The sequence below is a fragment of the Tympanuchus pallidicinctus genome, unplaced genomic scaffold (genome assembly GCF_026119805.1).
Source record: "Tympanuchus pallidicinctus isolate F22 unplaced genomic scaffold, pur_lepc_1.0 scaffold7, whole genome shotgun sequence".
In the NCBI taxonomy this organism is placed as follows: domain Eukaryota; kingdom Metazoa; phylum Chordata; class Aves; order Galliformes; family Phasianidae; genus Tympanuchus; species Tympanuchus pallidicinctus.
Genome location: NW_026294791.1, coordinates 27,156,287 through 27,173,685, shown reverse-complemented (window position 1 = coordinate 27,173,685; position 17,399 = coordinate 27,156,287). Strand labels below are relative to the sequence as shown.

Below are 17,399 nucleotides of genomic sequence, written 5' to 3'. Positions count from 1 at the left end.
CAATCGAAAATTGTGAATTTTTAATTAGTTGTACTCATGTTATTTTTGAGGATAATTATGCCACAACTATGAAACTTGATTACAAAAAAATTTGATTAACAAACTTGATTCATTAAGTACATCTTCTGTGCTCCTAACACCTTTTGATATGAATAAAATAAATAGGAATTAAACATAAATTCTCACTTCCCTCTCCCTAATACTTTTGTGCAATGTAGATCAACTTTTTAATAGAAAACCTTAAATATAAAACATCAAAATCTTATTTTTCTGATCAATTCCACACATTAATGTATCAAAACCTGGAAGAAAAGAAATTTGGGTAGCATACAACGCAATTAATTTGATATAAGGATACAATAATTTATTATTAATTTTCTTAAGTACATAAGGGACAAAAACATTAATTGTATGTTCTTTCCAAAGAGTGTCTGCCATTTTTGTTCTCAATATTTAAGAAAACAGACATATATGAGCAGTGGTGTTTTGTTTTGTTTTGTTTTCACAGAAGACTGAGCTTGAGCATCCTCATCTAATATCTGATCCATTGTTGATTTTGCTCTGTAAATTAAGAGACTTAATGGAACATTGTCCATATCCCATCTGCAAAGAACTTTGTCCTTAACTTGTTCAAGAAAAATGAAAGAAAGAAGCTAGAAAAAATAGCAACTAAGTGTCCAAACATGAAAATTGACAGAGTTTGCAAATGAAGGAGTTACTCGTTGTTATCCTAATACTTGACTGAGCACTGCTACAGATTTGCTAAATGCTCATCTTCATCCTGTCCTAGTCAAATTAATCTGTGGTGGTGTTTTATAAGCAACTGAAAGTCTCTCTCTATACCTGCATATTTAATTGTTTTCTCACTGCTTCACACCCATTAAATCTTACTGATAAATTACTAATTCACAATGCAACCAAAACCAAAACATCGCTTTTGAAAAGTGGGCCCACGTGAACCTCATGATGTTCAATAATGTGAAGTGCAAGGTGCTGCTCTTGGATTGGGGCAATCTCAAATACGTGTACAGACTGGGAGAAAAACTCGTGGGCAGCAGCCCTGCGCAGAAGGACTTGGAGCTCCTGGTGGACAAAAAGGTGGACATGAGCTAGCAGTGTGTGCTTGCAGCCTGGACTGCCAATGTTATCCCAGGCTGCATCAACAGAAGGGTGGTAGCAGGGACAGGGAGGAGATTGTTCCTCTCCATTCTGCCCTCATGAAGTTCCATCTGCAGTTCCATGCCCAGGTATGGGCCCCCCAGACATAGAAGAGTGAAGATTTAGGTTAGATGTTAGGAAGAAATTATTTAGTCAGAGAGTGGTGAGACACTGGAACAGGCTGCCCAGATAACTTGAATATGCTTCATCCCTGGAGGCATTCAAGGCCCTGAGCAACTTGATCTGGTTGGTGGCAAACAACCCATGGTAGGGGGCTGGAACTGAATGATCTTTAAGGCCCCTTCCAACACAAACCATTCTATGATTCTATGATTCTCTTCCAAACCGTATATTTTGATTTGTGTTTTAAGTCTCGTCCATTCAGAATGTTTCTTCTTTTTTTTTTTTTAATTAAAATGTGCATTCCCCAAAAGATAGTTGAGTTTCTCATAGTGAGTATATGAGTAACAGAAGCTATATCTACATTCTCAGTTCTCTGTTCCTGAAAACAACTTCAGTAGTACAGCAGTGTTAAATACTGCGTATTTAAAAGCCATCCAGAATGTAACTAAAATTTACTGACAAAAAAAGGAAGGGAAAACAAACAATTCAAACCCCTATCCTTTTAGTCTTTTTCTTTTCAATTAATTGCAACTTCATGTACATGCAGATGATGCTTAAGACATAAAATTGATATCTGTTTGTGAATCATAAATGATAAGATCAAATACTAAGTAGATTCAGAACATGTCTCCTTGTTATTGTTATTAACTGGACAACAATAAAAAAAAATGATTGTGTATTGCTTGGAAAACTTACCATTCAGAATTTCAGGGCTTTATAAAATGAGCAGAAAACATCCCCACTTGTTCCAGTACCTTCATATTGAAATGTATACACCAAAGGGGGTAAGATAAACTGAGGAAACATTTATTGGATTGCTTTTGCAAATCCCTAATTCGACCTCTCACGCAAAAGAAGATATTGAGCGGGGCTGTGGTGAGCAAGGCAGGCATGGAAACTGTGTAAAAGGTGTCATCCCTCTCTTCCCTGAGTATATCAGGAGGCACAGAGAGGGCCGATGGTCACCTCTGTGCTCAGGTCCTCAGGGTATCACTGCTGCTAAACGTGATTTCAGGCAGATCTGTGGAAAGCCCGTTGTTATCAGTTACCAGTACACATTTTAAGAAATAATCTGGGAAAATTCTATTTACAGCACGGGACTGAAATGTTATTGGATGGTTTTCTGATGTAAAAACTGCATTGTTTCAAAAATCTATGTGGGAAGAAAACAAAAAAAATGCCTTCCCTGGCTGCTTTTGTGTTCCTAGCCTTTGATAGAAACAGGTTTTTTTGTTCAGTTAAGTGTTCTGACAATAGAAATCTGTAATGCAAATATACAAAATGAAGGTTTCATGTATCAGCACTGCTGCATCTGATGTGAAAACCATTTTCTAGAGACCTGCTGCACTCAATTACCCAAATCAGATTTGCCCATGGACTACAGCTTGCATTTGTATCCATTTCATGAACAGTGAGAGTGTGGAGAGAACACTGTTGTGTTTGTAAAAAAACTTTGGGCATGTAGAAGATTCATTAACTAAATTGTTAGCAAGCACAGTTGAATTTTGTAGTGTGGTAGAAATCTGCTTTAAAAATACAGCAAATAGGAGAAATCTCCTTCAGAGACAGCCTCACCTTTGTATTTTGGTATTCTAGCACTTTAGTTACCACTTCTTTCTTCCCATGAATTATCTTAATATAGAAGGAAAAAATTCTCCGTGCTTTGAAGGAAGCAGACTGGTTTTTAAAGATTTTTGCAGATCTGCATAACAAACAGTGAGACTGGGGATACAAGTCAGAACAGAGGAATAGGTAGCATCACAATCTGCAGCAAGATTGCACGACCGAGGCAGTCCTTAGATGAGATTGACTGGACTTTGTGTTTGTTCATCTCTATTTTCATCTGCATTGCCTGAAGACCCTAACACTGCTCTACAGCTGACCAGTACTGAGCTGGGATTTGCTAACAAGATCAATGGGGCAGGAGGAACATCCTTCACATACTGGCAGACAAACAAAGCATTTGCTGCCGTGCCACAAATTCTTCGTGTATCCGTATTTGTAAAGGATCTAACACTGCTGAGGAGGTAGATTTATATTTACTTGAGCAATAGCTACTGTGGGTAGCAAGTGCATATTGCCATCGGATGGTCATAAATGAGGACTTTAGTTAAGGGTGGGAAGATTAAATAAGTGCAATGGATTTTAAATATTAAAAAAATATATCAGAATTAATGTGTATTCAACTGTAAATTACATTTTGATTTTATCTTAAATTCTGGAAATGTACTGAGAGAGGTTATATCCAATAAGCAACATTATGGCAAAGATTTGAGCAAGAGAACAGTTGTTGCTTTATATAATATCTGCAGAGATTCTGATCTTAGCCAAGCATCTCCCAGTGCTAAGGATGACCTATTGTAGTCAGCAGGATAGAAAATAGGACTGTAGAATCAAGAGCTCTTTTTTTTTGTTTTTTTTTGGAAAGATTAAAAAGTAATTAAATCAGAAGAGTGCACTAAGCTACACTTTAAAACAATTTTTGAAAGAAAACAAAAACTGTATGTAAACAGTATGTGTCTCTAGACAGATACAGGTTTGTCTATAAACACATTTTTTTGAAAACATACGTGAAGATTTTCTCAGTGACATAATACTATAAGGGCCATTCAAATTATGTATCATTCAACAAAAGTAATATTTTCAGTGTGTTGCACCCTTTTCTAAACTATCCTTTCTTTTACAAATTTAATGCTTTGATTCACGTTAAAAAAAAAAAACCAACAAAATAAAACAAAACAAAGCGATTCAGAGAAACATGGTTATTTTCCTAATCAGTCTTTGCTTACTGTTTGAAATACGTCTCTTCCGAAGAGCAGCTAGTGAATCTAGAAACACGTCCATGTGTTTGTCTCAGCAGAATCCCCATACCTTTATGGCAGTGGAAGCTATCTGGATGTGATGGAGTCTGCGCAGTGTGCTGTCCCTGTCAATGAAGTAGGAGGCTGCGAGCTGGTGCAAGGTCTCCAGAGTCACCACAGAGCTGTTGGTGCTGGGATCACTTCCATCTGACCTCTTGCTCAGCTTCCTTTTGTCCACAAAAATTGTGAGCGACTCCTCTCCTGCATACAGAAACAGAAACCACAGTCTCCATCAGTGACATCCTCTGCATCTCTTGTTTTGCCAGAAATAAGGTGTCAAGTTGATGCTTGCTATAGCTATTAGATAAACCTCCCTGGTGGTAAATTGAGGTACTTCAGTGCTTAAGCACATGCACAAGAGCTTTCATGGACTCAGTGCTTAATAGGATTTCAGATGACCATTTTCAGACAAGAAGTTATAAGGATGGTTTTTAAAAATACACTGCCCACTGTCAGCATGTAACCTTGCTCTTAAATTTTTCTGGAAAAAAAAAAAAAGATAAAAAAAAAAACAGAAAAAAGGAGGGGAGGGGAGGTGAGGGGAGGGCAGGGGAGGAAGGAAGGAAGGAAGGAAGGAAGGAAGGAAGGAAGGAAGGAAGGAAGGAAGGAAGGAAGGAAGGAAGGAAGGAAGGAAGGAAGGAAGGAAGGAAGGAAGGAAGGAAGGAAGGAAGGAAGGAAGGAAGGAAGGAAGGAAGGAAGGAAGGAACGAAGGAAAACTTCTAAAACACAGATGATCTTTCAAAAGCAAAGAGAAGCATTTGAGGTTGTGGTTCTCTCACTTTTTTCTCTAAAGAGACGTGGAAAAATGCTCTAGAGTTTAGAAAACTTAGCTCCCACAAGATAATTAAGAAAAAAGCAAAACAAAATCTCATTTGATTTACTAAGTACTCTCTTAAAAACAGTTTGAGTACAGACCTAATGGTGATGAATTTTTAAGGAATATCCCAAATTAATTGTTTACTTCATAGATCTTTTTTTTCTTTTTCCTGCATTTCAGGCTAAGCAAAAAACTCAATAATTAGTGATGTGTCTAAACAAAACACTTTACTTTGAAAAGTGAATTGGAAAAGTAAATTATCAACTCAGTATTTTCTTGTGTGCAACTTAAGTACCACAGAAACACTTTTCTCAGTTTCCAAACATTTGTTTGGTAGCTACCACTCTTCAGTGTTAATCTGCTCAAGCATCAAGGGATAATGTCATCTACCTGTGTTTCAGGTGCTGAGCAGCTCCACAGAATGCTGTTTCCTTGATCCTGGAAAGGAAACTGCCCTGATATGTTCTGACTTGCCACTCGTTCTAGTTTCATTGCTCACCCATCTGCCATAGTGGCATTTTGCCCAATTCATAGGAAGGGATGCCAATTTCAGGCAGGCTTATGTGCCAACAAATATAGCTGTAGAGGGATAATATGTAGGATGAAAACATGACGTCTTCTTTAAAAAGAGGTAATCTTGGAGGTGAGCAATGCTAGATGAAAAATGCATGCCTCCACACAGGACAACACACCTGCTGACGTGTTTTAATTATACACAGCTACCTCTTCTTGCAAAATTCATTTCCGTTCGGAGAAAGAGAAGTGTGTTCAATGTTAATCAATGGGTCTTACAGTGTTTCCCAATGCCTCCCAAAGTCAGAGGACAGATAGGACCTTCAGTGCTTATACAGGCAAAAGCTGTGGTTATCCAGGATTCTATCACCTAGCCAGGCCTGCTGGGCTCATCCACTGTGTTCACTTTGTCCTGGAAGGGACAGCTGCTGCCCAGGCCATTCCATATGGAGTCTGAATCAGTTTTTTGCCACTCTGCTCATGCTTACTCCCCTGTAGTTTCCTAATGGGAAATTTCTTTTTCTGCACATGCAGCCATCAAAGAGGGAATTAATTGTTTGAACTCCCAAGAACTAGGAATTAAAGCAGCCTCCATAAATAACAGTGTTTCCCCATCCACCTACCTAAGCTTTCTGCTGTAATTAATAGACAAGCATTCAAATTTAATATCAAAACCTCCAGCAAGGCAGGCTGAGATCACCTGGCAGGAGAAACTTACACATATTGTATTAGCACAGGCTCATGTGCTACGTTTTGCCACACCATCCTGACACAGTGGTAGTGCAGGTCTTGTGGCCAGGTGGGCCATTATGCACACCAGGGTGCTTCCACACTGGTGGCACTGAGCAGAGAGCTGGAGGGCAGTAGCATCTCATGGATGGTGCCACAAAATCTGGTCAGAGTTCCAGAATTGCTGGTGTTCAGTTATGCCTATGAAAAAGCCTGCCTTTTCAAAACGCACCCTGCAATGCTAGTCAGTATTTCTGAAATGAAGAGCTGAGAGTGAGCTGAGAGTGGAGCCAGGGGCCACGGGCTCTGTGCAGCTGTGTGTGGTACTGTGAAGACATAGCTATATCGGAGCAGACGATGCCACAGCTCACAGGGGGTAAGCACTGAATCAGTGATCAGTTCCAGCAGTGCAGAAAAGTTGCAGAAATTCATTAAGGGATCTAATTTACTTTTCACCCTTTTCCAGGTGTCTCATTTAATGTCTTTAGATTAAAGTGACTTTTGCAATCAAATTTCCACTGAAAATAACTTATAATGAATTGTAAGGTAAACGTGAGAAATCTCTGGAAAGTAAAGGAAAAAAGAGGTTCTTTGTGTTTCATAAGCTGGCACGCCACCCTGCTTCCCCTGGCAAACTCACAGAGCCCTTTTGATTGATCTATGCTATGTTATTAGTAGAGATAGTGGGACCGTTTCCATCCAGATCATATTTCAACAGAGTACTGATAGGCTTTATTATTATTAAAACAGAGTTTGTTTATTTTTCTCCCATCAAACATGCTTGTTCTCCAGGAGGCAAAGATCAGTGCAGTGAAAAACCTCACATTTCCAAAATGTATCTCAAAAATGAAGTGTTCTGCACTGCTTTGTTTTGTTTTGATCAGAAAATGTCAAGAAAAATAACCTTTGAATCCCCTCACAGCTATCACGTCATACTGTCCTCACTGGTCCCACACAACTGACCCATGCCTGCCACAGCAGCTGCCAGTGGGCACGATTTGGCAGGCAGATCTCCCAGCAGCACTCTGCTTATCCCCAGCCCTGTAGTCCTGTTCCTGCCCAACAACAGATATGTGCTATTCCCCGTGATCTGTAACCAAATAGAGATCACATCAGATTACATTTCCCAAACACAAAGGAAGCTTTCTCTTCCAAACTCTCTGCGTTGTTCTTGGATGGCATCTCAAACTAATTCATTGCTGATATTCTCAAGCACTACAGTGATAATGGGTGCAATTAGGTGTATTTCAAAAATATGTGATGTCCAAAAGGCACCTGGTTGATTCAAGAAGTATTTCAGCTGATTTGGCACTTATTAGGGAAAGGATTAAGATAGGTGAAACAAGCAGAGAACTCCACCATATTCTGTTACTTGGGCTCCACCATATTGCTGCAGAGTGGTAACAGGGTTCTGTTCGCACACAGAGAAATTGTGAAAGAACATCACTGCTTCATATTCGATTAGCAGGAGAGAATTTGAATTTTACATTAATTTAGGCAAAATTAAACCCATAACAAAAGAAATGTTCCTGTCACATTATAAATGTGGAAGAATCTTGTATTTTTTTCTCTGTCTATCAGCTACCATGATGGAAATGGCTAAGAAGACATCCAGACTAAAAAATAAAGCTAAAAAATAAAGCTGTGCTTTCTGTAATCTCTAGAAGCAGTATTCTATTTCACAAAATCCAAGGATCAATTAAGTTCACTTTCCTGGGGTTAAAAGAAATAATGCAATGATATTCAGCCATTCTAATAAAACAATCTGATATAATCTAATGACTGGTTTAAGAAATCAGCTGTTTTACTTCCATTCAGCCCCTGTCTCTAATGAAAATATTTATGTGTGGGCTGGGAACTGACATTCACACTATAGGCTGACCTTGGCAAAATACATACAAATATCCACGTAAGCCCCAGAATTCACAAGCTTATACTTTAGCTTTTATATTCTGTTCATTTATTTCTAGGTTAATATGAGCAAATTTTGAAGGATTTGGGTGTAAATTTCCAAGCTGAGAAAAAATTTTTACATGCTGATTTTTCAGAAAATGAAATAAAGTGTGCAGAAATTTACCTAGACAAATAACCTACCCGTGGCCAATAAGATAGAAGATTTCTGAACAATAGTTTATCCTATAATATGTCAGTTGCAATAGTTGCAATGCAATATAGTAATTAAGACATATAATGCAATTTTATTAAAACAACAACAACAAAAACCCAACAACGTGCCATGAGGATTCGGTCAGGTCGTTTTCCCTAAGTCAAACAGATGCTGATGAATGTGCATAGCTTCAAATAGTATCTAAATCACTGCTAGGCCAGATGTGAATACAGTGCACACTAATTCCACATATATATCCTCTCTGAAAGGATTTGAGTATTTCCTTACTTCAGCACATAGGGAAGGAAAAGAAAGAGAACAGATTGTTTTTTTTTTTAACTTCCCTTTAACTTTCATAATATTCAATGCTGAAAAATTTACTGACCCTTGGAGGGTTTGAAGGTCCAATGCTAAATTTTTGAGTTTCTTTCTCACATTAATCATTTAAGACTGGATTCTCCCTCCTTTATTTGCCAATTATTTCTTCCTTACCCTCACTGAGCATCACAGAAAGCAAAATTCATATCAGCAGTTAGTGCAAATGATCATAAATTCTTTAGAATTCATAGAATTCACCAATTTACATCACCAGAATATATCTCCCATCTCTGCACACAGTGCAATGTCCTTTTTACTCAGGATAGTAAAGGTGTGAATACTAAACATGTTTGCAGAACTCTAATCAGTGCAGAGGAGAATGACAAGAGGTTGGGGTTAAACTGATTTGCTGATGTCTGCTAAGATGGTCCGCAGTAAAGAAAACAATTACTTTTTTTTTTTTTTTTTTTTTTTCTGACTGACCCAGACAGGTGAATGTATTGATGATCTGGTAATGAGCACTTTGAGCAATTATGACTGACAATAAGAGAAAAAATCTCAATCTGCAACATTTGAAATTACCATTTGCCATTCAGCCAATTGGCTTCTGATGCTCTAATTTCTTAACAAGCCTTGGCAACCTACTGCAAATTTGTTTATTGGGAACAGTTACAATTTTTCCAGATGCCAAGGTAACCCAGTCTTCATCTTGCAAAGCACCAGAATCAGACTTAAGTCCCCCAAATGGCAGGAATAAGGATGTATCATTTCACTGTAGTGTGTCACTACATTTCATGTACTGTGTTATCTTTTATTTCCTCATCACAGAATCAATTAGTTTGTTAAGCAACCTTGACATCCACACACAAGGCAGTGTTAAAATGAATGCATCTAAAGTGGGATCCACTAACATTTTTACCCTGCACTTATTCCACAGTGGTGCCCTAGACTTCACAATAACTTCTTTAGCTCACTGTTCTGTCCTGTTTGTTGTAAACCATTCAGGTTTATGGTGGCTGATGCTTTTCTATCTTATGGACTTTATCATCATGCAACTGTTATTGCATCATGCTGTAGGCAAGCAAAAGAGAAAAGAAAAAATGTAGAAAAAAAGAGAAAAAAAAAAGATTGTGTGCTGTTTCTCACTCAAAGGAGAATCTTTGATTATTGGAAGTGCTAGTTGGAAGCTAACAGAGAATTCAAAAATACATTTCACAGAATCAGAAAATTATTTATGCTGGAAGGTGGTGGTCATGGAGTTCAATCCTTTGCTCAAAGCAAGTCTAATTAGATAAGATACTCAGGGCTTTGTCCAAAAGAGTCTTCTCTTACCTTTCCCCTAAAGCTGTTCTGGACAGCCAATATTTTTTGCTGGATTGTGTAAATTTGCAGATTTGCTAAAGCTTGCAGGACATGTGTCATCCCAGAAGAGCAGGGAAAATTACCTCACCTACTAGCTATGGCCCACCTCAATACCATATTCCCATTTATATACAAAATTGAAAATCATCTCTTTCTACAAATTTGATTCTGTGTACAGCTAATGGTTACTCCTATGCACAAGCATGAGAATTTATTCATGAATCTACTGCTGAATCTTGGCTTTTGCTCTGCATCACTGGATTGCATAGCATCCTTGCATCGTGCAACTTGAAGTTGCTCATTACGGACATTTAACTTTCCTTATGTCGCAAACAGATAAAATTTACATAAGAAATAGAAGCAGTGAGAAATGTCATTTTCCACATTATCTATGGAACCATGAAAAATATAACTTCTCTAAATCCTCATTTTAGAATGCCCTTGAGAATTGTGTGTCTGTGTTTGTGAACAAAGACTAGGGAATGCATCACAAACAACCATGTGGAAGAGTTCCCTTTATGGTCAAAAAGGGATATTCATGAAAGCCAAACGGTCACAGAGGCACACAAATCTTACAGCAAGATCTCTGATTTGCCAAGTTTTCCTTTGTGGCCATGCATGCAAACGACTGGGGATTTATTAAATAAAAAAGTATGTACGCTCAGTTTGGCTTTCTGATTTCAAGAAGCTGCATAAGCAACAAAGCTTTCAGAATAAAACTACTCATAATTCAAGAAAAAGTATGAATACATTATAGAAAGAAAAGAATCAAATTAAGTGTTAAAACACAGATAAGCATCTCTGGGAATCCCCATTCATTTTAACTCCCAAATGAGAACTAGCACTTACAGGAAAGTATAGGGTTATTAGTTACCATAGGAAAGCATTTTTAGAAATTACTAATTTCCTATAATTATTTTAATCAGCCAATTTTTCAAATTATTCACCACCCATCCAATGATAATGGAAGGTAGCAGGTGTGCCTTAAATTATGTCTTAAAATTGAGGCTAGAGACCTAAATCAAAGCCCATCAAAGTTAATATTAAAAAAATCCCTTTGACTTCATTAAGCTTTGACAGAGCCCAGAAGTCAACACAGTGTACCTGTTAGTGGTGAATTTTTGCAAGTATGTGGCAGTTACTGCATTTTAGGGCCTTTGTGAAGTGGTATCAAGAGGGGCAAGAAAAGGATACTCTACCCCAATTTCTCTGCAGGAGATCTTAAGGCTTTGGGCACTATACCTAATTCAGTTTAAAGCTGGAATTGCTGAGTGTCTTTAGAAGAACTGTCTTCAGGTTTTAGTTTTTACTTAGGGCTATGCTTTACGAAAGGCATTCAGTCTGTAGCTCTTTTGTGATCAGCGTGTGCTGGTTTGTACTTGTGAAAGAGCAGTTATACTTGGGTTAGACTGTTTTTCTTTAATTGTTAGATCCAATCTCAACTTCAAAGTGAATTTGATGATATAGCAGTTAGTATAAAAAATTATGTTAATAATTGTCAAATAGCCAATAATAATAACTAACCTTTAACAGTTAAAGATAACAGTTAAAGAAAAGATAATCTTTTCATTAAGATACCCGCTGCAGCCAAATCTTTATTTATTGTGCTTAAATGTTTTGAGCAACATTTTCTTTCTATTCTGCAGTTAATTTTGCTGTTCAGGTTTGCCATATGCACAATAAAATAGATGCCTGTTTTTTAAAAGGATCCTTGAATGAAATAAACACATTGAGTATTTAAAAGAAAGGCTGGGAATTTTATCTCAAATTCATGGTCAGCACATGTAATTTGTTCTTACAGTGCTAATGGTGATAGATTTACTGTAGAAATGCTAGTTCTGAAAATATGATAGGAATGCATTAATTATTATAATTTTAATATCTACAGTAAGATGGAATTTTACCTTGCTTCTAGAATGGTCTTCTGCAAAAGAGAGAAGCTCTGAGCCATTTCAGTTGTTACAGATATCAGCCAAAAGAGAATGGGAAGGCAGTCATTTCCTTAATCTATGGTTAAATATCTGTTATGAAATGTGCTAAAGAGGACAATTCCTCAGGTGGATAAAGGATTTTGACAAGACTGTCCTGCTGGAAGGATACTCAGTCACTAGAATTATCTTTAATATAATCAGCCACCAAGGGATAAAGCTGCATTTCTAAAATGTCAGTTCATTTTGCGATGCCTAGATGGGTCATCTCAGGCACTAATTATCTTTCATTCAGAACAATTTACATTCTCTTTTGAACATTATGCCTCTTCACTGGATTTCTTCAATCCATTTTGTTACTGGATCCCAATTACACACCAGGCTTTCCAGATTAATCTGTTTGTTGGGTTTGTTAATTCATCTCTGGAGTACTGTGATGCAGCCAGGCACTGCTGTAATTTGTTATCTGTCAAATTATTGTTGGGAACTCTTATAGAAAAATATGCTCTCATTTGTGACTTCTCAGTGCAGAGCAGTGTCCCCAGAAGGCCAGGATCATGTACACGAGGATCTCAGGTAAAGTATCTCAGCCTTAGCTACGGGCATTCTTATCTTATTGTCCCTGAAACTGTTTACACAGAATCAATAAAACAAAGTTTAGCATCAGCAGAAAAAAAGGACCCATAAGGCTTGAAGAAAAAACTTACTCATGTACTGTAAAATCTATCCCAGGGCAGCAGCTCAGCTTAACTGCTGAGAAAGAGAGTACCACAGTTTTACAAGGAGCTCAGTTGGCCAACACTTTCAGTTCAGTTAAGTTGAAAACATGCACCATATTGTCAAGAGTTAACCCTACCTCCCAAGGTAGCTGAGAGTAGGAAATGTGTCCCATATTTCTTGATCAGGTTCTCTGTGATCTGCTGAAGCGTTGGGCGACGTCCTAGTAGCCTTATGTTACGGAAGAACTCAGGGGCAAGTGGCAGTGGGGAGCCAAGAAAATTGCGTCTTTCAACAGCAAGATTGTTTACTTTCCAGCGGCCAAACTCTCTGCAAAGGAAAGTAATTCTCATTCAGAAATATGTCATTCAGACAAATGCCTTCATTTGCAAACTACTCTGCTTCGTCGACTAGCTGGAGGCAACTGGCTGGGTATTACAGCAAGGCTTGACAGCGACACTCTGTCATGTGTTATAAGCATAGGACAAGCAACAAGTGTTATTTATTAGAAGGGGAGGAAGTGCTCTGTTACAAAACCATCGTTTGGAAAAATAAATAAATAAAAATTGAGGGTGCTCCTCTTCCCATTTTTCCTGTTTATTTCCTGGTGTGACTATAACCCTGGAACAACCACATTTGCACTTAGGTACATAGTTGGCTACTTCAAACAATGTAGAGAAACACTATTGCAATACATTTTCAAAAGTTTTCTGTACTTTTGTTCTCCATTCAGAGTAAATATGCAGATTGCAAGTCTGATTCCTGAAAACAGGTAACTTCAGCCAAAGGAGGGACAAAAATGAATTTAAAAAATGTTCCCCTTCCCCTCTGCAAGATACTTCAGTCAGAGCAGGGAAAACAAACAAGCCAATTACACAGTAATAAACACATCTTTTATTCATTTACTTACCAATTAAGCTACCAGATACTTATTAGCAGAAGAGCTCATTGCTTTCAACTTAGCTAAGACACTTAGCACCTGTTACCCTTGCTTTTGCGAGGTACTCTATAGTCTCTTTTGGCTGCAGACTGGAATACTGTGAGAATTAAGTCCAAGGCAACCTTTGGACTGCGGTTTAGCTACTGCTTTGTCAAGTCCTTTGTAAAGCATGTCAATTAAGATTTGTCCTCAGATAAGACTGTAGGAAGGCAAATAGATTAGAGAGCTTAAAGATCCTACTGAAGGTCCCAGCTAAATATAGTAAAATATTCATTTACACAATTAACACAAAAGACAAAAATCAAGTTTGCAGCTAGGAAATAAATCTGAGAGATATTTGAAAAAAAGCAATTGCATAGGACTGAATGAATAAAATGAGTTATGTAATATTTAAACACTTTTTTTTTCTGTATTCAGTACTTTAAAATTCACATGTATGAATGAGAACCAAATTAATACAATTTTGTGTAGTCCTAACATACAGTAACATACTCTTGTAGATCCAAAATGCCTTTTCACCAGGGTAGCCATACACACATAACAGGCAATAATTTGGTGCAGTTATTTCATAGGTCTTTTTTGTTGGTTTTGTGGTGGTGGTGTGTGGTCATTTTGTTTTGTTTTTAATTCAGTTACCATTTTTTAATGCTTTGTTCTCATAAATTTATTTTCATTGTAAGAATCCAGAAATCTAATAATCTCTTTTTTTCATCCTTTATGGAACTACAGCATATTAGTATGAATAGCTGAGAAAACTAAAGCAGAAATATTTTTACCTTTAACATATAAGGCTAACAGTTGGTCATAGTGACTACAGTAATGCAGTAAATACAGTGTATTAACTTGAATTGTAAATGTACTTCTCAAGCGAAAGGAAAAAGAAATAAGGAAAACATTTTTCTTTTAATTTTATTTGAATATGTCCTTCCGGATATGTTTTTGTGGTTTTATTTATTTCTACCTTCCCTTCTTCCTTCTCCTTTCCTTCCTGCCTTTGCTGACCATATGTATGACCCTCTTTTAATGCAGCCAGAACAATGTCACTAGATGGTTCTTGCTATATACATCAATAAGTTTGAGACTGAAAAAGAAGCCAATCTCCAAGAAAAAATATCAAATTCTAAGTTAAAAGCTGATGCTCAGTATTTCTCAGAATTTCTTAATAATCTACTGTAGGATTTGACTACTTTCTGTATTCAGAGAGAACATTTTCTTTTCAGATTAAACACCACCAACTTGAGTTTCCAATTCTTCGAGCTTTTAATGCCCATCTGGTAGATTAAAGGCTCTCCTAAATGCTAGGCATGTTCTGCACAACTAATTACAGCTCTTGTCTGAATCATTTCTTAACCTTGGGCTAACTGTGTCGACTGATACCTTTTGTGTTTCTTTCCAAACAATGTTTTAGTTGATACAAAGTTTTACAGCTCTTCTCCAAAAGATAGAAAAACTAGAAAAATGGTGATCTCACCCATATTAAATTCAGAAGCATTAAGTTCAAGTCCTCCCACTCTACTGAAAGTCTTTTGTTTACTGAATTTAGGGATTCATTTATTCTAGTACTATGATTTATTTATTTATTTATTTATTTTGCTTAATTAGTCAGATCTGAGTTAGAGAACCTCCCTTCCACAGTTTTTGCTGCAGAAAGATTGTTTTGCCATAACTTAATTATTTCAGAGAGAGCAACCAGGCTCTGTTTTGCTTTTTGAGTATATCAGTGCAAATAATTACTGTTGCAGCAAGTAGTAATCCTTTCAAATTCACTGTTGTAGAAACTGAGGAGCTGACATTTTTAAAAAACAGACATTTTACTTTACTCATTTGAGATGAAGCTTTTAAAGCACTTACATGTCTTTTGGAACCTTGACAGATGAAGACCTAAATACCCTGAGAGAGATGAGAGGAAATGTCCTGTCTGAAAATAAGAGGGACACAGGACAACAAAAATAAGCTGCCTGACTTCATGACAGCTGATACACAGACGAGGACAAGCAAGAAGTCACAAGCAGCTTCTCCAACAGGAAACATGAGAAAAGATTACAGACTTCCAAAATAAGTGAGTTGATGGGAGTAAAAAGTGATAAACTAGGGCTGGAGTTCAGGATAGAAATTTACTCTAAGTTGTTTTCAAGAATGTTGAGTGGGAAGGCCATTTCTAAATATGCAAGAGTCGCTATTAACTGCTGTTTTGAATACAGAATTACTTTCTCATTAAAAAAAAAAAATCATACAAGTAAACTTGCATCGTGATGTTCCTTTTACATTGTATATAAATATGTATATAAATAAATATATACATAGATTTCTCTGAAAAACAACAGTTTCAAAGAATTCAATAATGCTATTTGATAGAGCAAATTCTCAGCTACAAAATACTTTTTAAACACAGTCACCACCATTAGCAATTCATTTTCACCAGTGATGAACAAAAGTCTGCATACTGCACTCATAAATATCTGCACCAGTGGAGGCGATCCACTGTTTTATCACTAGAAAAATATCACCCACACAGTCCATCTTTCATCAGCTTGAACAGAAGAAAGTTAGAAGGAGCCAAATCCAGGCTGCATCTTGAACTTTTTCATAGATGGGGAATTCACATTTCATCGCTCCATGAACTGCCGTTTTAACTTCAGCTCCTAGTGGAGGCACTATGTCTCGTCACTGGAAATGATACAATCCAGGAAAATGTCACCTTCTGCCTCATATTGTTTCAGTAGGACCTGACAAACTTGCATGAGGTGTTCCTTCTGTTCCTGTGGGACCCAGCCAGCACAAACTTTTCTATATTCCAATGTTGTCACAATTGTTCCTATTGCACTAAAACCAATATTCAGCTGTATACACAGTTCCCTGATAGTAATCCACTGATTTTTGCAGATGAGCTAATCGAGATGCTCTTCATTTTGTAGTGTGACAACTGTTTGTGGTCATCTGAAACATGGCTTTTCTTTCACACCACATTTCAACTGCAGAGAAGCATCACCCAACACTTTCCTGTCCTCACATCCACCTGTTTGGTCTCCATACACTTTCAGCAATTGTCGAACAAATGTCAATGGGTGCAATTTTTTTCACATGGAGGAAATCTCGTAACTCTAAGGCTATGCAGAAGTTGCATGGCTTGATAATTTTTATATTCTTCTATTTCTTTTAATATGCAGTTGGTTCAAAATGAATGCTTCCAATTTATTTCCATGGAAACTATAACAGGGACAAAGAGCACAATGACACTAGACCAGACTTTCAATATAGCCGCCACCATTAGATATGCATTTTTGCCAGCAATGGACAAAAGAGCCTGCATGCTGCACTCATGAAAATCTGCACCAATGGAGGTGACCCACTGTCACCGTCTCCACTGCTGAAATGCATTACCCACTACCTAACTGAGCTCACATCCACTGTTTGGTGTCTATAAAAAATGGATGCCATTTTTTTCTGAAGAAGGAATTCAGTACCATTCTTTTACTTCCTACGCACTTCCATGTCAGATGCCCTTTTTGTCAGACTGCCCTTCCACTGCCATTTGTCACACAGCAAACAAATGTAATGGAATATTGGTGGGAAGGTTCAACCTCTATTGCTATGCCACCAAAATCAACCTCTGATGGAGTGAGCTAACATAATAAAATAGAAGGCATTACTTTCAGAGCAACCCTCACATATATAAAAACGTTACCACACAGTAAAGCTCAACATTTTTTTACCTATTTCTCTTACAGTCATTCTCTCAAATACAAGTTTCAGCCCTCGAATGATTTTTGTACTAAAAAGAGTACTGGTCCTAAGGTGGACTCCTGGGGGACTCCACCTGCCATTC

General features: G+C 37.4%; 1 protein-coding gene across 1 annotated transcript in view; it reads right to left on the bottom strand.

Moving 5' to 3' along the window:
- The window catches only part of BRINP3 (BMP/retinoic acid inducible neural specific 3), a 207,845-nt gene that overhangs the window by 77,540 nt on the left and 112,906 nt on the right, over positions 1-17,399 (bottom strand). The window contains exons 3-4 of the mRNA XM_052665685.1: positions 12,773-12,963; positions 4,153-4,343 (exon numbers count right to left, since the gene is read on the bottom strand). Coding sequence (XP_052521645.1) covers positions 4,153-4,343; positions 12,773-12,963 — 382 coding nt within the window. The remainder of the gene's footprint in view (positions 1-4,152; positions 4,344-12,772; positions 12,964-17,399) is intronic.